The 23,723-nt window shown below is 40.2% G+C and overlaps 1 protein-coding gene across 5 annotated transcripts in view; it reads right to left on the minus strand.

The window, feature by feature from the left end:
• Positions 1–23,723, minus strand: part of SCUBE1 (signal peptide, CUB domain and EGF like domain containing 1) — a 213,439-nt gene that overhangs the window by 147,291 nt on the left and 42,425 nt on the right. For all 5 annotated transcript variants that reach the window (XM_075759970.1, XM_075759944.1, XM_075759962.1 and 2 more), the window contains exon 4: positions 7,269–7,403. In XM_075759970.1, coding sequence (XP_075616085.1) covers positions 7,269–7,403 — 135 coding nt within the window. The remainder of the gene's footprint in view (positions 1–7,268; positions 7,404–23,723) is intronic.

Consider the following 23,723-nt stretch of genomic DNA (forward strand, 5'->3'; position numbering starts at 1 on the left):
ACAGACTGTTTGCTGCACTTTCTGTCACACAGGTGTGGAGAGATTTTTGATCTGACTTACAAATTCCCTGCTCCCCCTGGCAAGCTTGCTGGCTGTCATGTTGCTGCAGGGTGTTTCAAACAGCTGCTCTTTCCAAGACACACTTCTTTGCATCTTCAGCTTCCTTATTTCTTACACACTTCTTTTGCCCCTTTAGTTTCATCCTTTCCATACCAAAAGGCATTGGCAATGGAGCCATGCAGAAACAACTAACGTACCATTAAACCATTTCAGATTCTGGCTCATTGAGAAATTATCTGCATGTTTATCACTTAGTCAGTCATGCTCAGCTCTGCATCTACTTTTACTACTGTTCGAGCACTATATGCAAATTACACATGTGACTTCTAGATTATTTACCAGCTGGTGTTTTCTAGTACATCTAGGCTTTATTTTTTTTTTTTTAGTTATTATTTTCTTTCTTTTTTAGTTTTAAAATATTTCTGTCTGTTCTGATCAATGCACTTAATCTGGGACCTGTTACAGGACAGTTTACGCTCTTAGAATTCAATCCCAGACTTTGGCAAATTCTGGCAATCTGCTATTGTTCCTAAGTGTTGGGAGATTTCTCCTTTGGGTTTCAATGAACTCACCAGCATTGCATCCTGCTAACCAGTTGGTTTACCAGTGTATTCAAAACTCAGCTGAAGCAAAGCAGTAGAGGGTATTGATTACTCAACAAAATTTGGTTTTCTTTCTGAATTAAACCTGATTCAAAGTCCTAGAAAATTTTGAAGCACAGTATTTTTCCTTCACAAGGCAAGTGAGCTATAAAACTAAGGCAGAATATGTAGGGACTTCATCATATTTTGTTGAGTATAAGTATGATATGAGTCTGAGTTGGTCCCTAGGAACTCAGTGAGGGCCTGCAACCAATTCTACTTGCCTGTATTTAACTCTGCAACTTGGGATATACCAAAACTCTGTCTTTATTTCATATCTTATATCACTTTCTCGCATCCTGATTTCCACCTGGACTGCTCTGAGGAACAGGACTGCAGCTGCTCGAATGGAGTGAATCTATCCTGCAGTTCAGACACAGTCACAAGAGCATTAAACAATACTGTAATATTTACACCTTGGTATTCTTACCTACAAAAGGAAGATTACAGCCTTAGTTTTCAGATGCATTTAAAATTTTTGTAAGCCAAAAGTAGCAGGCGCCTCCAATTCTATGACATCCTAAGCAGTCACTATTTAAGCTGACATTTATTGAAGGCCTTAATGTGGAAAGCTGAGGGGGGAAAAAAACCAACCAAAAATTACTGACAATTTTGATACATAAACCCCTGCTTTTGCAGTTTTATTTGGACAGACCTAGTTTCATTTGGATAGTACTTAACGGGCAGCTACAAAGAGGATGGAGGCTCTCTTTTCACAAGGAGCCACACGGAGAAGACAAAGGGCAAGGGGTGCAGGTTGCACCGGGAGAGGTTTTATCTTGACATCAGTAAGAAATTTTTCACAATGAGAACAATTGCTCACTGGAACAACCTCCCCAGGGACATGGTAGAGTCCCCAGTGCTAGTGGTTTTCAAGATGCAACTAGACAGGGCATTTAATCTCATCTAGGCTCCCTTTCCCACAAAAGGTTGGATCAGATGATCTGTTGAGGTCTTTTCCAACCTGGGCTGTTCTATGATTCCATGAGACTACTTATTTTCACATCTACTCCTAAACTTTCACTTACTATTGTTTTTATTATAATTACTGTTTCTCCTCACAGCTGAACTTAAAGTCAGATTTCACTTAAACTAGTTTTACATCAGTGCAACTTTACTAGTTATAATCATGATAAATCACTGATATGTGAGAGGAGGGAGATCAGGCCTAACAGAGATTACTTTTTATTTATACCAGGTGTCCTCACCTGTTGCATTTTTCCTCCAGACAAATTACAACCTCCTTCCATTCCAGAGGAATGGAGAAAGCAAATGTGCAGTGCCCTTCACATGGGCTGCTGGAACAAATCAGAATCCCTGAAACTGAAGTACAGCAATTTTTGTGGGTTATACACAGTTTTAATGTGTATATGTGACTTCTAACAGGTCACAATGAGATTTAAAATGCTTCATTAAGCCTTTTTTTTCCTGGATACATTCTGTATCCTATATTCTGTGAAAGATAATCGATTGAATTATTTATTCAAAATGTATCATGGGAATGTATAAACAGACAAGTTTCTATTACACTTAGGTCATACTGTGTGCAGTTTTTGGAAAAAAACTTCCAAGATTGCAGTATGCTTGTCCAGATAAAACTTATGCTGCCTGAAAGGTTTTCTTATTATGTTATCTAAAAGCACATAAATTGATGTCCTTACAATTTACTTTACACATATTCCTCTACTTTACAACCATATTAGGATTCCAATTTAAAAAGACAAATAGGACTGTGCTGCTTCAGTGAATGGATGCCTGTACTTGGGGTAGCTATGGCAAAGTATATTCGAGTAATGGAGTAATTTAACTGGTTACATCATCATGAAGGAGCTTTCATAGTTGAGATGAGAAACCTTGTACTTCATAAAGTCTGGAACGGTGCTAGCAACACTTAATTATTTAAAGTCACCCTTCCATATTAATCTAAATATGAATAGATTATTGTGCTTTCTGTAGAAAAAGCACCTCTGTCCTCTAAAGTGCTTTGCAGAAATTTTGACTCACAATATCCTTCTTGCCCAGAGTCCCACAGGGAACCAGAGATGGGAATAAATTCCAGAACCCCAACCTGTAACCTTTCCCGCACTGACTGGGGATCATGCTTCCTCCCAGGGAGTCCTAACACATTATTCTACCACTATAAAATTGCACTGAACTAAGGAAACAGGTGAGGAATAAAAATAAATCATGGAAAATAAGAATGAAAAAATTGAACAAAGGTGGTTTTATAATCCTCAGAACAAGAAACTTGGTAGTTTGATGTCAGCAGACCGAAGGACTCCTATGCTACTACTGTAAAATTAACAAGGGTTTAAACATATAATCAAGTTTAACAAGGTACTACGTATCAGCACAAGCACGGTAAGCCATTTCATAAACCCACTTAGCCCGTGACAAATGCACTACAACTTGGCTTACCACGTTTCCCTTTCCTCTGGGACTAAACTGTTACACTTTTAGTGCAGAAAGAGACAAGCTGGTTTTGAGACTCTGTAGCACAGTAATTTGCTAAGTTGTGGTAGCTTGACTTTATGTCAAACTCCCTAACTCTGTTAAGAACATAAGGCTAATGGGATAAGGGGAAGTGAAAAAAGCATTTCCTTGCCAAATGTTTTTTTAACAGGCTTGAAAATGATGGTGACAACCGTGTAAAAAGCTTTTCCACTGTTTGACCAGACCATCATAATTTCCAGCCTTCTATAGCCTGGTATTTCTACATCTCTTCTTGTTTCCACTTCTAATTACCACCGCTAATTGCACCTGCCTTTTTTAGTTTACTTGGCACTAGCTGTATAAAAACATTGGCAGTGAATGATTAGCAGATATGAGACCATTAATATAACTCCGCTTTAGGGTGACATTCAGGGGATGGATTCTAAAGCAACAGAAGTCTTCCTAACCACAGAACTCCTGAAGTATCCGGCTTGTAAGCAAACACCCTTTGTGCTTCAGGAGACTTGCCCTCTGGAGGTGGGACAGCAAAGGCTTTCTATACTGCTTCAGCTGAGAATTTTAGCTGGTGAGGCAGTTTGTAGCCAGAGCTCCTGACCACAATACCTATTATAGTTGTAATGCAAATGGGACATACCATAACCTTCATCCTGATCATTCTGAACTTCAGCGGAGATACAGGCATATAGCTAAACTCTGCCTATTTTGATGCTTTTTAGGCCCAATTCAGATTTTTAACCAACTTTGGTATCACTAGGAGTTTAAGGATGTGCCTGGAGGCTTTGCTGAATTGGGGCTTCTGGCTTATCATCAAATTAAGGGAAAACATGCTGTAACCCACTCACCTGACTCAGTCACAGCTGTAGTGTATGATACTAATCTCCACATTTATTAAACACATGCTCCCTCTGGAGCTGGAGATGATACAGTAACAGCTGTTTTATTCTGGTTTCTTTTTAAGTCATGAGGAAACAAACAGAAATGGGTGTCTGCTATAATTCACAGTGTTCACACCTACTATTGCAATTAAGATGTACTAAGATAAGTATCTGTTTAGTTCTCCTTATCTTTTACAATCCATTCTCTCTCCATTTCTCTCTCTGCTGTGTTGCCATCATTATTGTGAGTAAACTAGTACTGAAATCTGACTCAGCAAAGGGAAATTAAGTTTTATGCAAAAATAAATGAGGTAAGTTGTATTGGGCATAGTATCCTCCCAAAAGACACTGAGACTAAACAGAAGAAATCAGTAGGCCTATAATGAAGACAGTGAAATAAAGCAAATACTGGGAAACCAGGGTTTGCCCTGACTTTCATGTCAGCCTGGCCTCCTGTTGGCATAAAATTCATATTTCTCTGTGGATCATTAATCCTTTTTGTCCACAGGAAATAATAAGAACACTTCTGGATGGCAAGCAAACATGTCATTTGGGACACCAGATTGATATTAAAACCCCCTCCCATGAACTCCAATGTGGCTTTTAACCACAGCTTGCAGGTAGGAGCACAGTGGTACAATACACCCCTGAAACACTGGGAGAGGCACAGCGCTTCTCTGGAAGCTGAGGAAATTCACACAGCTTCCAGAGAAGCACTGTGCTTCTCCCAGTGTTTTTTTTTAATTTTAAGGAGGGTGCCTCATACCAGAAGACACCTTTCCCTTGGCTGGTTAGTGCAAAAAGGGACATATTCCTTCTTCTGCTCAACCCCCAAGAGACCATCCAATGCCCTTTTTCAACTCTGGAACTACCACATCTCTTGAATGTGGAAGGAAAAGGTGGTGGTGAACTGCGCGAAGAACCTTGTAGTTGATTGTTTTAGACTAGCTGAGTCCTTGAAGAGACTTTGGGTCATGCCAAGGACACCAAGATTGTGTGACCGCACATGCATTTTTCAGATGCAGAAAAGTAATCCCACTGCAATTAATGGATCTTATTATGCTCAAAGTCAACACGCTTGCTAAAAGGGCCTTGGCAAGTCAGCGCCTTTGTGTTTGGCTTGCAGTGCTAGCTGTGTGGTGTGCCTTTGTCCACTTCAGCCTTGTTTACCAACAGAGGTACAGACACAATCCAGCCCTAGGCACAATTCTGGCTAAATATGTTGATGCATATTTTTGCGTTCCAACACCTTCTGTAGTGGTGCTCACAAGTGAGACAGATGAAAGCGAGTAAACGCAGATATTAAAAAAGTCTTTTACTTTCTCACCATGTTTACTATTTGCAGTTCAGTCACCTCTGACAACCGAAACAGATCATTTAATTTCATTTCCTTTCTCCAGCATACCCACCTGATGTATTTGTGTGGGGGATCATGGCACTACAGTGTAATGTTTGCTGTTATTGTGAATTGGCACTTTATTTTTTAAAAGCCACAAATCTTTTGTTCATTAAACACTTTGCAATCACCATTGGTCTATTTGGTGGGTTGCTTGATTTTTTCAGATCTAAACTAACTTGAAACTGTTGCTTCAAATTAAACGTCCATGTCTTATATGACATTTTCTTTGTAAACAAGTTAACACTAATATATTATTCCCGTGTGTATTTACTATCTGCATACAACAGTCAGCCTTCAACTCTGCTCCCCCAGACCTTCCGGCAAACCAGGAATCTTCTTTGCCATAAGACTTACCCTTTTCCCTCAATAAATCTCTTCCTTAGAAGTAACTGTTGCCTTTAGAGTCTCATTTTTCATTTATTTCATTAGTTTCCATCTCAGATAACTAAATTCTCTTTTATTACAGCTGGGAATTTTTATAATGTGCAAATTGAAATAATGATTGTATCACAGTACTCTGCAAGTGGTTTTCATTAAGCCTCCAGCTACTATTCCTTTCTCTGTTGGATATCTTCGTGTCAGGCTTACTTTATGCTGGACAGAAATTTGAACAATTTATGTTGAAAAGAATGACTAAAAACCTATTATCTAACAACCTTTAAAACGCACTGGTTGATAGAGCTTAATCGTATGTTCTTGCCATAATCAAAATACCTCAATTGGTTAAAACTTAACAATCATGCTAAAAAGTGGACCTGTGAATATATTCTGGAGATTCAGATTTCCGAAAATCAAAATTACTACTTGTTTTTACAATTCTGTGTAAGCAGACACACAGTACCAGAAATAAATTTATATTTCTGAGATGCTACACTACAACGTTTTGTTTTCTTGTCAACAGAGTGACTAAATTCATACTCTACGTTCAAGTAGGATTTTCTGGTTAATTTTAGTGACTTAAAATAGTTCAGAACCATTTGTGTGGCTTGTTGAAATTTACAGCTTGCTTATATTGTTGATCACCAGACTCATCTTGCTACTTTGTCATTCTGTATTGCCTATTGGTAAATGAGTTTGCTAGCATATATTCCCATTGCTGCCAGGGTCACCAGAAGTCTGAATGAACACACAGAGTCCACTTAATTGCAAAGATTTATAGCTATGCTGTTTTCTCTTCTCCCTTTCCACTCAAACTTGTCTTCCATGTCTGACACGTATAGAAAAGGAAAAGCTGCTTATTCTACTAAAAATCAGCAGCAGACAAGGATCACAGTTTTGCAGGGATTCTACTGCTAGTGCATAGGCAACAGAGAAGCAGTTTTCTAATCCACCCTGGACAGGGTACCGAACCAAAGAAAAATGCTGTGTTAATATACTATCAGCCATCACCAGTCTGCAACGAAGCAATGAGTTACATGACTGGCAAAAATCCATAACCTATACAACTTCCAGCAGCAACAAGCCCATCATTTTGATTTAAGATACCATGATCTCTAAGGTGGAAGACAGGTGAACTATTATACAATAAACAGATGAGAATTTTTTAAGTCTTGGAAACTCAGAAGCAGAAAGATGCCATTTGAAAATCTGCCTCTGTCTGCCCAAAGAGCCTGCTGTTTGAACCATCTCTAATTTCTATGTCAAACTAAAGCCTTTTCCCCTGTCTTATTTACAGCTCTGCTACAAGTTTGGGTAGCAGAGGAATCAATCAATTCCAACCAACCAGTGAAATTATTTTTGGGAGCTGTGGGGATAAAAAAACCCTCCCCAAACAGTTCTTGCATTTCTGATTGAACATAGCTATTCTAAAGAGCAACAATTTACAGACTGAAAACTTACCAATGGAGCGGTGAATGCAGGTGTGCTGGTTATCACTCAGAAAAAAGCCCTCTTTGCACTGACATTCATAGCTGCCCATAGTATTTACACAAATCTGCTGGCACCCTCCATTGTTATCCTGACACTCATCCACATCTAGAAAAGAGAAGGAAAAAGAAATGCAAGGTAATGTACAGATTCAGAACATATATCTAGAAGAGCAAGGAATCCACAAAAAGGCACACTGTAAATTAAGCTAGTGAAAACTACCCAAACCCCACCAGAGTTAATCCAAATTAATCCATCTAATTCTTTTTCCTGCATCCCAGGTTTAAAGTTAACATAAAAAATCAGTGGGGAGGGGAGTCCAGCTAAGTCTCCGTTCATTCTGAGCTGCAAATTGATTTCCAATGCACAATGAATGTTAACGTCCTAAAAAGGCTGTGACCCCATCTGCCAAGTGTGGTGTTGCACTCTGTCATTCCCACTCCACTTGGAAAGACATACCTCAGGCCTACAGTAATTTCTAGCAGGGGTAGCAGGCAAACACAAAGGGCATTACTGGGTGAAAAGAGTCTTTATAGAGTTCTGGTCTTGAACAGAACAGCATGTTTCAATTACTGGAGTCATAACCCCCTACTTTGTCAGTTTGTTTAATGTTGTTTAATGAAAAGAAGGCTTCTTAAATCTAAATGTTCCATGTCTGTATTGTCATTTTAATAGGCAAATATATAAAACCACAAAGGCAGCATTAGCTACTGGCTGTTTTGAGGATCCCTGCCTACCCCCCATCACCTCTCTTTGGCATCAAAGTTTTTATGCTGTTGTGCTTAACAGAGACATATGTTTCAGCATTTGGAAACCACTGCCACTAAAAGATATCTGACCCACATTCAACCTTGCAGCTCTCCTGTTTTGCTCATAAAAGGTGTATCATATCCACGTTCTGTTTTTTCTTTGGGTAAAAGCAACTTGCCACCTGAAAAATCTGTGTCTTCCATTTTTATGGAGACTCTGCAACCAGTTAGTTATTTCACAGTATGTGCCAACATGTCAGCAACATGAGTTGGTGTGTGTTTTGCTTTCATTTTATTTTTGGAGAGGGGTAAAAACACAACAAAGCTAAATGATCCACAACATTTGAAACCTCAGAAAAGCTGGCACAGCTCCTGCAGAAATTAATTCCTCCAGGACTGGCCACAACAGACTAAGGTAAACCCAAGCTGCTTTTGCCAGTACTCTTGCAGGCAAGGCCAGGAAGCTCTGAAATACTGGAGAAACTCAGCTGGTAACTAATGCAGGAACGCCGGCTAGTTGTGGCAGCTTGCTCGGCTAAGCCTGCTATTGCTGTTCGTGCTGGCGTGCTGCTGCCCGCACTTCATGCGACAGAAACTATAGCTCTTTCTCACAGAGAAAAAAAGCTCTAGGGTAATTACAGCAGCACCCAGGGAAACCAGGCAGGGTCCTCCTGTCTTGAACTACAATGCAAGTGCGTAGACAGTCCTTCTCCTTTTTTTATTTACCAGGAAATGTTAAGCACTGTTGCCTCAAATTTTCTGTATCAAAATCCTCCCTGCCCTCAGTTCTTACTCTCAGATTTAAACCTTTTCATAACCCCATTAGAGCAGTTTGGGAGGGCACAGGAAAAGGAGAAGTGGAGACGCTTCTTGCCTACTGCACTACGAGAAGGCATGATAAATGAGATAACTTTGTGAGACCCTTCCTCTGTGAGTCAGCAGGCCTTGCTGCCCTATTAATGCCAACTCAAACTTGTTCCTTCAAAACAGCACGCTGGAATCTAGATCCTCCTCTCTGGAAGGAAACCGTCTCAGTTGGTATATGTACAAACCCCAAAATTTTGCTGCAAAGTACGCAGCTTTCCCAGCGTACTGTTTATAGTACCACAAAGCAACTTGAACAATTGCCTTCCAGCTCTGATGAATAATCTGAAACAAATGCAATGATTTATAAACATTCTTTTCTGCTCTTGATAGCAAATGCTGGTGATTTACCACTCTGTAAAGAGACAGCTCAATTTACCACCAAGCCCCAAATCCATGTGCTGGAATAAAAGTTATTTAAACTCTTTAAGAAGTTTTACTGTGAGGAATTTCTTCTAATTGTTTTCAATTACTTGCCTCAAAATTATTTTAATATGCATTCATGAAGAGAAGGAGTTGAAGAAAGGGAGCAGCTGGGATCTAGGACTACTACATCTCTATCCCCATACTACATGCCTTCCAATAAATCTTGGCCTGGTGGTGTAGGATTAACATTTTCTCTTCTCAGGCCTCAATCCTACCAGGGTCAGGCTTTTAGGAGCACTTTGTATTACTGCAGTCTTAAAAGGCGGTAGTGCTTATTATCCACCATACCAAGCAATCTACTGGACATGGCTGCCTGGAAAATATTTACTAATTATTTACTTGGTAAACTTTCTTTCCAATAAAGTCACTTTATGATCAGCCTATTACTCACCCAGTTTAGAGAATGGGGTAAAAAAAGGCTTCTGAAGTTAAGAGAGAGAACTTCATCAACTAAAATGAGCTCAAGCTTTGGTAGATCTGGCAGAATAATTCCTTTATGTGCCTGAATTTTTTCAAAGCTCACAAACGAACTATCTGCCAAAGAGACTTTTTCTTTCTCTCATTGTTTGTGCAACCCTCGTTCAATGCAGCTCAAGTTACCCAGCTGAACGTGTAAACATCGTGAGATTGCATTTTGGACCAGACTTTCTAGAGATTAAGTTCCCACATAAACACCAAAAGAAGTAGCCAGGTTTTCAATAAAGCTCTTCTGGCTCCAGTTGTGGAGGCCCTACATGTCAAACTGGGCTGTTGACTGTTTTGAGAAACCGAGGGTGGATCCTCAGGAGCTTTAATTGTTGCTACTCTGTGTGGCAGTTCACACCTGCTGCAGACCTGCACCCCAGGGCCTAACTCTAGATAAAGGAAAAAAGTCATATATGACGTAAAGTCCCTTCACTAAAACATCTACTCTAAGCCCCAACTAAACCCATTTTTAAAAACTTTAAAATGTATTGAGCACAAATACAAAGCTCTACTCTTTATAAAAAGGATTTTTTTATTTTATTTTATTTTTTTTTAGAGCAAACAGACATGTCTTTGGCAGCCTGCTGCACAAAATCTGCTACCACTGGTCATCTCATCCAGGACCAGGGTTGTCTCCCTGAGGACAGCAACCCCAAGGCAGCAGGTGCAGGTGTCCCTTCCTTGAAACTGGTGTATGGAACTGAAATCCATTTACTAGGCTCCTTATCTGGCAAAAGTTCTTTTGTCCAGCTTGGTCTCGCCACCTTACAGTGTGCTGATTCCTACAGTACATTATCCTCTGCTTATGGGAGAGCTGAGCCTCAAAATCCTACTGATGATCCCAGGGTGGAAGCTGGAGCAAGGTTTCAGCAAACCTACACAACCCAAACTCACAGAGAGATGGAAAAAGGTTCTCATTCGAGCTGAGCTCAGATGGATATCTCACATGGCTGCTGCAACCCTCATCCTCAAAAAGAGGAGAAAAACCAGGAGAAAACGAATATATGTCCTTAAGCCATTCTCTGTAACACTCATCACAAAGAACTGTCCTGTGATTGCATCTACCAAAGACAATCCCTGATGGAAGCATCTAAAAATAACTCAGTTTCCACAGCCCTTAACTACTCCTTACAAGCACAAATAAATAGCTGAGATGACAATCAGTATGAGAGCTAGAATTGCTTATACAGAATTTAAGGTTTTTTTTTGTCACCAGAGTGACAAACCTACGTTTCCAGGGAAGTGAGGGCCTGGACTTCAAACTGGCCAGTCATCATCAAGGACAACAAGGAGTAAGGGAAGAGCCAGCTCAGGGAGAGGCTGGGAAAGGAGAAGTATCTTTCAAAAGAGAAGGAGAGGTAATGGATGCATATATACATACATACATAGATATACCTATATATTAGAAGCACTATGCAAATTGATGCATATCTGAATTTGCATAAGACCTCTAGCTTTTTGGCCCAGTGCCTTCACATAATCAAATTTGTGTTCTGTATCTGGAGATCCTCTAGAGAGCGGTAGTGTGGAACAGTATCAAAGAGTAGGAAACGTTACAGTTGATAAAGATGGATGTTTTATTTATTAAATAAACAAATGCTTTTGGTTTCTCATTTAATTTATCTGATGAACTTTTCAAACTAGCTCCACTGGTATTTCACCCTGACCTGGCTCAGAGCTTCCCACAGTATTTGGCCTAAAGAAGGTATTCTGATCAAGTGTCCTGTTTGGATACCATCAAGGAAGAAAGGTCTGCTAAGGGTACCTGAAACCAAAACCACAAACAGGAAGACACAAAAGCGGCAACACTACACAGAGTCAACGTCAAGAACAGTATATCCACTGCCCACTGCCTCCCATGATCTTCTCTTCCTTCCTTCTGACATTCTTCTTTCATGTCAGTATTTTCATAAGCACCTAAGCCCCTCAGAAATCTGAGTCTCATCTTTAAAGTCTCCAAAGCATTTGAGAGCCACAGTACAATTCACTTACTATAGCATTAAGATTCTTTGGAGACTTCTAAAACCAGAACTTTGACTCATGATCCAGGGAGATGATCTGCTAGTTTTTCTCTAAGCTACTCTTTGAAACTTTTGGAAGGTTTCCCTAAGATGCCTATTTTACCAGTGCAGAACAGCATGACAGAAAGATGAACTACTGAATGCAATACTCCAGACTTGCCTCAACGTTAGCAACAAAACACCACTAAGGATATCTTGCATTTGTAAGAGAAATTATTAACAACCACAAACTCAGAAAATACAAGTGCCTGATTTTGGAATTTTAAAATCATTATTTTCTGAATATTTCTAGTCAGAAAGCTGGCTAAAAGTCTCATTAAAAAAAAAAAAAAATCACATTCCTGGATTTACTATAGCCATAGTTAATCTTATACCAAAAGAACATCTAACCCAGCATCCTGTCTTTGATGCTGCCCTGTAGCTGATACTCAGGAGAAGACCACAGAGATAGGACAGAACCTTTGCTGGCATGCTCTCCCAGCTTTCAGCAATCACGTACCTGTTAACCTTCCTAAATCACGAGTAGCTAGACCATTTTCACTGCTGGAACTTTCCTGTATGAATTTGTCTAATCTCTTCTGAACTCAACATGATAGGGCAATTACTTCTGCAATTTAATTACGAGTTCCATAAAAAAAGACATCCTTTTGTTTATTTCAAACATGCTGCTTCACAGTCTGCATGAATGCCCCCCAATCCCATTATTGTGAGAAACAGTAAAAATTCATTCCTCACTTGCCTCTTCTGCATCTTTCTTGATCTTACTGATCTCCCTTCTGCCTCATACTACCTCATCTACTTTGAGCCCTGAAGCGCAGCAATACACAAATATGATAATTACAGAGATAATTCGAATGACTTCAGTATATCATGTTTAAAACAAAGAGTGCTCATTTCTAGAAGTTAACCTCAATGACAGCAACATTTGGCACATATTCTTCTCTATTCCATTCCCTCCAAGTACCATGATGTTCTATTGGAGTGGGTGTCTTTGAAGATCTGACTTCAAGATAGCTGTGGAAGCCCAAAGAGTCAATCTGGCACGTAGGAGTGAAGCAAGTGGTATCAGATTAGAGGTTGTAGGCAGGTGTTCCTGCTGGAATGGTCATACAAGCAGTGACACGCTGTCAAGGTAGGGAGGGTGATACATTGCATGAGCTGAGGGGGCCATGGAAACAGGAATCATTGCTAATTGAAATAACTGCTAAACCATCTTTCTTAGACCAACTTTATATGAGCATACAAAGGGAAATATTAGAAGAAGGAGATGCTACTACCTATGTGCATAGCATTCGTATCTCCAGGAGGTCTGAAATCAGATTTCACCAAGAATTTAAAAGCACACAAGGCTAGAATTCTGCTTTTTGTCCCCTTCTTTCAGAAACTGAAAAATGTGGTGAATAAAAGGAAAAAGAACACCACACCCTTGAATCCAGTATTTCATTCACTACCACAGTTGCAGAAATCTTCACTACAGCCCTTGCTGAGAAAAGATCCACTTGCAAAAAAATGGATCCTACAGCAGTGAATGCTTACTGGAGTAGACATAAAAAAACCCCAAAAGTGTGGAAAATTACCTTTCCCTGAAAAACAAATCCCATTTTATGGATGAGAAACATGAATTACTAATCACAAGGATGCTCTTGGGTGATGAATACTAAAACCATTCTAAAATAATCAATGAATTGATCCCTAGAACCACTGTTTTCTTATGTACAAGGATGCAACACCTAAAATGATGCCTGTGACCTGTCTCGGAGAATCCGGTCTCTTAATGGGCTACAATCACCTCTCACCTCCACACCCACTGACCAGGTTTCTTGTTTGCCTGCACAGTTATAGATATGCGCAACTTGAAAAGGAATGCTTAAAATCTTTTTTCTGTAGCTATTTTGTGACACAGAGTGGAATTCCTTAAATTTCACACTACACAAACACAGTGTAAACGCAGCTGCAACAGACTTCTTTGCTATGTGTAGCATAGGAAATATTCACTCAACACAAGAGCTTAACTCTGCTGCATGTGATGCCTGCCCATTTGCTGAGCTGAAGTAAACAGCCCAACGGACATTGCGCGAATGTTGCATCGAGTTCAAGTCTCTTGACGTCACTTGTTTATTCCTTTCTTAAACAACTGGGCACCACTGTCTGTCCTTTTAAGACACCAAAACCCTTTTCGCAGCTTTTAGCATTTCCAAAATAAACATCCAAGCCTCTTACTGTGACATCTTAGTTGTAGCTTCTATCCTTTCACTTGGTAAGCACGTCTATTTTTTAGACAGATACATGCACACAGCAGCCTCCTGACAACAGTGCCTAAACACAACAAAGTTCCCAATCAATTATATTTTAGTAGGTTATCCATTTTTCTGATACAGAGTTTTAAAAGAAGGTTGCATGAATTCAATCCTGCTTCTTTTCATCTATACTGCCACTGTCTAGGGAATGCCAGCAGCCTCCAGCTTGGCATGAGGCTCTTACTGGGAGGCTCGGGCAGCCCCGGCCCCATGAGCAATAAGCCTGCGGTTCCCGCTGATGCCTAGCTGCATGTAGGGCACTCCAAGTCACAATGCTGGATTAATGATCCTCCATAAACTAGAAGGAGGGAAGTTAATTAGAGATGCAAACAAGTAGCAGTCCTGATCAATTGAAGGAAAAATTTGGGAGAAGTTGAGTAAATTATCCTGTCTAGTATCATAATGTCCCTTACTTTGTCTTACCCCTGGGCTTTCTCTGGAGCATCGTTAACTGCTGTAGGCTCAACTGAAGCAGTATTCTATATCCTTCTTCCAAGATAACTACTGTTTATACCTGCTTCCTTTTACATCCACTTACAGACCCTGCCAGGATCAGATAAATCTGTTTTGGATTAACGCAAACTGGTGGGTTTTTGTTTGCTTTGATTTTTTTCTTACAAAAAAATGAAATATATTTTGCTGTGAGTCAAGCAAAGCATATAACTTAATAGGAAAAATCAAACAATATTTTCATTTCAAGTTGGTAACATTTTCCAGGTCTATACAGTATGAAGCATTTTGTTCCTGAGCTCTGGTAATGAAAGCCAAGGAAATGGCTAGATTCATGATTATTTCTGTTATCTATCAGTAACACAGTTAAGAGACTCTCTAGATTCAGATGAGGGATTTTAAACTAAGCATTGCAGCATGCAGTAGACCATGAAGTCATTCTCACTCTCTCTATTGATAGTACTTGAAGTCCATGAAAAGTGGAAGAAATGAGAGTCTGAAGCACAACCTCCAACACACTGAAGAAAGAACTCTTATCAGGAGTTGAGAAACACTGGCTTAGTCAAGCACATACCTATGCATTAAACTTTTGGGGAACAGCAAAATGCTGAAAATGTTTTGCAAGTGCTGGTATTGCTCCTGTAGGTCATATCAAAACAATTAAATTTTCCTGAAAGTATCTCCATTAGTGAAAAGTGTCTTGTAAATATAACCTCAGTTTCCAAATAGTTCCAGTAGGTACATTTTCAAGAAAATGCTGCACTTGCACAGGCAGCGGATATCGTGACTCATATCTGCTGTGCACATAGAAGTTTTGATGCGCTGGGACCAGGGTGCTTAGCATCTAATATAACCAAGCCCCAATATAACCAAGCCCCAAACGATTCGTAAGTCACACGACAAAAGTCTGGCTCTCTGTCCTGTAAGTGCAGCTCCAAGCCTGCCAATATAAATCACTAGTGGGATCAAGAACCCATTCTTTGCTGTCATATTAGTTATTTTTATTGTCTCTCTGATTAATTTCAGAAGCAGGTTCTTAGTTATGCCTTCAAAATAAACTACAGAAATAATTAAATAAATGAAGTCGCTCAACTTTTTCAAAGGAAATCATTCAAGCTCACCAGTTAAATCTAAATATACTAATGTATATACTCATGACATCGAATTGCAAAAACTATTTTTCAGAAGATAATACTGAAATACTGCTACTCTTTATTTGCTAATATGTATGTGAAAAAATTGAGTCCGGTTCTTTAATATAACAGTATAAGTTATCAGTAGAGGGAAATGTTTCAGCCTGTATTGGTCATGATAGAAATACACTAGGAACACTTGCAAAAAATCACTTTAGGGATTTTTTTGTTGATATAGAAACACAAAGACAGATACCTCACTTTCAAGTTGCTTCTATACTTATAAACACATTACATTGGAGAAACTCTGTAGGAGGAAAAAATCTTGTAGAAAAATATAGTTCTTTCCCATTCAAGCTGATTTTGTTGAAAAGAATTATAAAAAATTTCACCTATGAGTTTTCTCTCTTTGGTATGGTGTCTGATACAATAGCTAGTACAAGAAAAAAATTAGCATGAAAAACTGTATGGTATACCCTACAATTAAAAAAAAATACATTTTTTTCCCCATGAACTATACAATTTTATATTCACGATTTTCAAAGTAAAGCCAACTTTCAAGGTCTTGCAACAAAAATCTTGTCCTCTCTGCACAGTTCTTCTTATGAGAGGAGTAAAACCCATGAAAGTATGCTCAGTAACATATGACCCAGAGTACAAAAAGCTGGAGGCTCCCAGAACTCTGGATGCCCGACTCTTGCTGAGGAGCGTCTGTAACATTGCCATCTAAACAAATTCAGCAAGTATATCTATCCATTCTTTTATACTCTTCAATTCTACTTCCATTCTGGTTTAAATAAGGTATAAACACTCTGCTGAAGAGGTTGTACTATACCCTAATACTTAATGCTGAAGCAACTTTCTCTTCAGTTAAAATTTTCTTTTGTTAAGTGGAGCGGAAAAGCTGTGCCCTGATTCTTATTTCTGCTCCTGTCCTACAGCACAATACCATATGTCCACTCCAGTCTTATCTATTTAACGAAATATATTTCAATTATTTCCAAACATTTCTTTCCATATCCCATAAGGTCTCTTAATAATTTTACTTTAATCCTAAGCCTTCCAAATTCTATAAACAATCATTCTTGTAAAGTATGTCCAGTGATTTTTTTAATTAATTGAATTAGTAATTATTATTATTAAGATATTAGCTACAGTCATATTAAAACATACTACCATCAAATAGTCCATGTTACTTCCTGTCCCTCTTTTATGCAAAACTACACCTTATGCTCTGATACAATTGCAGTAAGGAATGTCTACACAGGGAATATTTTGAGATATTTGAGAAGGATCTGGATTGAAGTCTGCAGAAGGCAATGGAAGCAGTAAAAATAATTCTCTGTCTTGGTCGTGTAGTTTGATTCAAACTTTTAAGTTTGCGCATCGTACACTGGAGTCAAAAGGATAACATCAAGATGCAGAAATTAATGGAAAGTATTAGACAGCAAAAGCAGGGCACTCCAGAAAGCTGAGACCCTGGAAGCTACTTAACAAGGAAATTCACTACCGACCTTTCATCTGGGACTCATCCATACTGGAAAAGAGTTTTGTTTCATTTTCTAATACAGTAAGCAACTATGCAGCAGCTATTCTTTTCGATGGCTATTTCTTGACTGTAAAAATCATACTGTTTATCATAAAACAACACTGCCAAGAACCGGCTGCATTCTAAGCATAGTGACTATATTTGAAATTAGAGACCAGATGACTGCTACTCTCCACTTTGCCTGATGTCTTTTTGTAATCCACATGAATTCAGTGTTTTAACAGGATCTATGTCATTTCTAGGAGTGACAAAGACACCACTCCATGATGGAAGGCTGGAATGCCATACACATCTGACTGGTAAACACAGACATTATAGGCTGAAATCCTGCACACTCAGGTGAATACACATTCTCCTTTGCTTTAAGTAACTGCTAAACACAATGTGGTTGCCAAAGCTTGATTAATTTGAATATATTTTATAGTTTTTCTCTTTAAGTTATACATCAATATAGGCCACACTGGCTTAGAAATTTGCTATTATGTGAAAGTTATGATGAAGTAACAAAAGATACAAAACTAATAACAACAAGATAAAGCAGTAAGGACGCAGAATAAATAACGCAGAATAAACCTCTGACTTTATTGAACTAAGACACAGCCATCTACAGCCATATCAGATCAAATAAGAGCATCCATAAGGGATTTAAGTTATACATATTAACTTCACACTCTAAGCTGTTTGTTCGTTACTTCTCCGAGTGTTCCATGTAGAGAAATCTTTACTGTGATTGATTACCTCCTCCAGGGAGCAAGTATATTAAAAAAAAAAAAAAAAAAAAAAAAAAGACAGACTCGGACAACAAGAAGACTTGCAGAAACAAGAGACTGAGATTGATGCTGCTGTCACATAGCTCCCAGTTTCTTAATTTATTATGACAGTCTGAGAATCTAACTTCATTGTTGACAGCGACCAAGATTTATTCTACACTTTTGATTATTTCCCCATACCTAACAAAAAACCTTGGGCCTATGCTGATTTATATGCTCACTTGTTTTGGTACTTCTCAGATCACATTGGCTTAAGAAAGCAAACATGGCAAATTAACATGTAAAGAAAGTTATATCTCATTTCAACTTGGAAGATTAATGTGGCGTGACCAAACATTAAAGTACTTTTGAAGGGGAAAACTTTCAGATACAGAAATAGAAAAAAGCAGGATAAGAAAAGCAGTGTGTTCAGATCCTGCCTTCAGAGAGGGCTGGGTATCAGAGGCCTTTCCTTCAACCACAATGAGAATTCCATACTTTTATTGGATTTCCACAGTGAACATGGACATATTTTCAAAATCAGTCTCTAATTTTGGGCTCTAAACTTCTGATAACGACAATCCTATTTTCAAATGTGTTGATTAACTGAAGTCCATGGGACTGCACCCATGAAAATACAGGGAGCAGTTCATCTAAGCTACAGTAAATATATATTTTAAGTTGAGGGCAGTCACACACACAAAATAAATATGTTTTTTTCTAGTGACTCCAAGGTGAGTACAGATAGATGGCTTATATGCAGACATTTACACTCCATCAGCTGAAGCACAGCCTATGACATTAAAAGTGATTCTTAATTTGAGGGCTTCATAAGATTTATAGAAATGTAGGGCTTGACTCCTTGGTTGTTAAAATGTTTTTCAAATTTGTATGCAAAACACCATGATAATGACTCTCATCCATCTATCATGGAATCTGCCATGAAGAGAGGAGGCTGCAATGGCTCAGAGTCTGGAAATTTCTACAGTTACCAGGTGCCATAAAACTAAATCTGAGGTTTAGAAGAGGAAGATCATCAGAACTAACACAATATAACCCCATCTCGAAAGACAGATTTAACTTATTTCTACGATTGTCTGCTACCACTGGCACCATGAAGACACTCACAAGATGCAGGGAACCAAGTAACAAAGGTAAACACATATATACAGAAGTTTTATGTAAACATCTAATACAGAATTATCTACAAAACATTTACTTATCATCCTAGCTATTCATATTTGCTCAGCACCTAGTCATCAGTTAGCAGAAGGCATTGTGGAATAGTAGTACATGTTACAAAATCTGATGCATGCCACTGTGTCACAAAAACTGGATACTTCGAATTGCTGTGATGAATCACAGCTGTTCTCATTCTCCTAAGGTACAGACCAAGCAAGACTGATAAAAGATCCGAAAACAGTAATACAGTAAAAATGAGTTTGCTGGAGAAACATATCAGAAAGTAACTTTCTTTGTCATTTAGGCTTGCATCTGAAAAACAAAGAACTTCTTTAAAAAATGCACTCAAGTTTTTCATCCCGAAAGAATGCATTCGTCACTAAAATTCAGTTAGTTGTGCAATTTGCATCGTAGATTTTTGTGTACGCACCCACTGCAGTTTGTCTGGGGTAGGATCAGTAGCTTAATACCTCTGGGCCCCCATTTGCAGGGGTCCTTTACTCCTTCCGCTCCAAGGACCCCATGACTGCCAGCCATAGTTTGCAGAAATATAGAACACACAAAGGTTTAAAATGTACAGATACATCTGTTGTTAAACCTTGCATTTCAACAGTTTTCATCCTGTCTGTAAATATATAGGGCCCCACCTTGTGCCTGGGCCCCTAAACCATGACAGCCCCCCACATTTAGAATAGATCCCCACTACTCAACCACTGAGCCCTGATTTGGGAGTCTGGCCTCCTTCTCTTAAGACATAAAACAACTGCCAAGTCCTGAAGTTCTGCTCAAGCAAAAACTCTCACTGGAATCACTGGAAATGAGTAAGAACTTCAAGATTTAGATTAATAACTTTCTCTACAAAAATACGATAATTTTACATGTGTTTTAATAAAAATGAAGAGTTATGAAAAGAAGGCTATTGGCTTTATTCAACCCTCCTCCGTCTGCCAAGGAGCTTAAGATTAGCAACCATGAAAATCTGGAAGACAGTTTATGACTGATAATATTATTCGAGGCCCTGCTGATGTGCTAGAGGAGGACAATACTTAACTGTCGTCTCACCTAATAGTCCCCTGGAATTAGGAAAGAAGTGCAGGAAAAACTGGAAGATAGCCAAGAAAATGGACCATTTTTCAGCTTCTCTTTAAAATATTTGATTTTATGAAACTAATTTTCCAAAAGATGTTTAGTTTTATAGTAAAAATGTTCACATTAAAAAAAAAAAAACAACCTACTTGAACTGTTGGGAAACATAAAGAAAAAGAAATGTCAGTATTAGAAGCATTCATTTGGAGTTCAAGTAAGCAACACATTGTGCACAGCTGTCTGGAGAAGAAGAAAAATAAAGCTAAATTAAAAGGAAGATATTGGTCTCAATTGTACCAGTGATTATGCAATCCTAAATGAGTTATGTACCACTTCTTGACATTTTACATCTGGGAGCTTTAGAAATACATACACTTCATACACTTGCAACTCTCCTCCCACTTCATGTTCATAGGCAGATCAGGCCATAATCTCCCATCCCAGTGTATTCATTCAGACAAACAGAAGGGTAGGAATAGGTAGATTTTGGGTTCTAACTGGTTTGGGTTTGTTTTAGGAAAAAAAACCCCACAGAGCACTGGAACATTCACTGAAAGAGGATGACCAATATGATGTGATATACATACACATGTGTACATAATAACATTCTTTCTGTCATCTGAGTCAGACTGTAGATTACTACTACCCGGTCAGGAAGTAAGCCTACATGCCAGGGTTAAAACCTCTCCTCTCTTAAAACAAGCCAACAGATTTTAAAGGAGCACTGCAAGACAGGAATTTGGGTTTAGATCCTAACCTCAGACCTTAGAAAAAAAGAAACTGTATGATTGCAGAGTTGCGCCTGGGGATGGATGAGGAGCCAATTGAGAGCTTATGGGTCAGGATCGAAGGGAGGGCAGGAACAGCTGACACCATAGTGGGTGTCTGCTACAGGCCACCCAACCAGGAAGACCAAGGGGATGAGGCCCTCTGTAGACCGATAAGAGCAGACTCATGTTCACAAGCCCTGGTCCTCATGGGGGACTTCACCCCAATATCTGCTGGAGGGACAAGACAGCAGGGCATAAGCAATCCAGGAGGTTCCTGGAATGCATCAACGACAACTTCCTTCTCCAAGTGATAAGGGAGCCAATGAGGAGAGGTGCCATGCTGGACCTTGTTCTCACCAACAAGGAGGGGCTGGTAGGGGATGTGAAGCTCAAGGGCAGCCTTCGCCACAGAGACCACAAAATGGTGGAGTTCAAAAACCTTAGGGCAGCGAGGAGGGTGCACAGCAAGCTCCCTACCCTGGGCTTCAGGAGAGCAGACTTTGGCCTCTTCAGGGATCTGCTTGGTACAGTGCCATGGGACAAAGCCCTGGAGGGAAGAGGGGCCCCAAGACAGCTGGCTAATATTCAAGGGTCACCTCCTCCAAGCTCAGGAGCGATGCATCCCAACCAAGAGGAAGTCAGGCAAAAATGCCAGGAGGCCTGCATGGATGAACAAGGAGCTCCTGGGCAAACTCAAACACAAAAAGGAAGTCTACAGAGGCTGGAAGCAAGGGCAGGTAGCCTGGGAGGAATACAGAGAAATTGTCCAAGCAGCCAGGGATCAAGTTAGGAAAGCTAAAGCCCTGATAGAATTTAATCTGGCCAGGGACATCAAGGGCAACAAGAAAAGCTTCTATAGGTACATCAATGATCAAAGGAAGACGAGGGAAAATGTGGGCCCTCTCTGGAAGGAAATGGGTGACCTGGTTACCCAGGACATAGAGAAGGCTGAGGTACTCAACATTTTTTGCCTTAGTCTTCACCGGCAAGTGCTCTAGCCACACTGCCTAAGTCACAGAAGGCAAAGGTAGGAACTGGGAGAACGAAGAACTGCCCACTGTAGAAGAATATCAGTTTTGAGACCATTTAAGGAACCTGAAAGTGCACAAGTCCATGGGACCTGATGAGGTCCATCCGCGAGTCCTGAGGGAACTGGTGGATGAAGTTGTGAAGCCACTCTCCATCATATTTGAGAAGTCGTGGCACTCCAGTGAAGTTCCCACTGACTGGAAAAAACGGGAGACATAACCCCCATTTTTAAGAAAGGAAAAAAGGAAGACCTGGGGAACTACAGGCCAGACAGTCTCACCTTCTATGCCTGGCAAGATCATGGAGCAGATCCTCCTGCAAACTATGCTCTGGCACATGGAAAATAAGGAGGTGATCAGTAACAGCCAACATGGCTTCACTAGGGGCAAATCATGCCTGACAAATTTGGTGGCCTTCTACGATGGGGTTACAGCATTGGTGGATAAGGGAAGAGCAATCTGGACTTATGCAAAGCATTTGACACTGTCCCGCATGACATCCTTGTCTCTAAATTGGAGAGACATGGATTCAATGGATGGACCACTTGGTGGATAAGGAATTGGCTGGATGGTCACACTCAAAGAGCTGCGGTCAACAGCTCCATGTCCAAATGGAGATCAGTGACGAGTGGCATTCCTCAGGGGTCAGCACTGGGACCGGCACTGTTCAACATCTTTGTCGGCAACATGGACAATGGAACCAAGCGCACCCTCAGCAAGTTTGCTGACAACACCAAGCTGTGTGGTGCGGTCAACATGCTGGAGGGAAGGGATGCGATCCAGAGGGATCTTGACAGGCTGGAGAGGTGGGCCCAAGCAAACCACGTGAAGTTCACCAAGGCCAAGTGCAAGGTCCCGTACATGTGTTGGGGCAACCCCAAGCACAACTATAGGCTGGGTGGAGAATGGATTGAAAGCAGCCCTGAGGAGAAGGACTTGGGGGTGTTGGTGGACAAGAAGCTCAACATGACCTGGCAATGTGCGCTTGCAGCCCAGAAAGCCAACCGTATCCTGGGCTGCATCAAAAGAATCATGACCAGCAAGTCGAGGGAGGTGATTCTGCCCCTCTACTCCGCCCTCCTGAGACCCCCACCTGGAATACTGCATTCAGTTCTGGGGTCCCTAGCACAAGGAAGACATGGAGCTGTTGGAGAGAGTCCAGAGGAAGGCCATGAAGAAGATCAGAGGGCTGGAGCATCTCTCCTATGAGGACAGGCTAAGAGAGTTGGCGTTGTTCAGCCTGGAGAAGAGAAGGCTCTCGAGAGATCTAATTGCGGCCTTCCAGTACCTGAAGGGGGCCTACAAGAAAGCTGGAGAGGGACTGCTTACAAGGGCATGTAGTGACAGGATGAGGGGTAATGGTTTTAAGGAGGGTAGATTTAGATCAGATATTAGGAAGAAATTCTTCACTATGAGGGTGGTGAGGCATTGGACTAGGTTGCCCAGAGAGGTTGTGGATCCCCCCTCCCTGGAAACATTCAAGGTCAGGTTGGACGGGGCTCTGAGCAACCTGATCTAGTTGAAGATGTCCCTGCTCATTGCAGGGGGTTTGGACTAAATTACCTTTAAAGATCCCTTCCAAGCCAAACCATTCTATGATCCTAGGGTTCTATGATTTCAAATATGAACCTGATTTTTATACTCATTTGGGATCCCAAG

This window comes from Balearica regulorum, chromosome 1, assembly GCF_011004875.1.
Source record: "Balearica regulorum gibbericeps isolate bBalReg1 chromosome 1, bBalReg1.pri, whole genome shotgun sequence".
NCBI lineage: Eukaryota > Metazoa > Chordata > Aves > Gruiformes > Gruidae > Balearica > Balearica regulorum.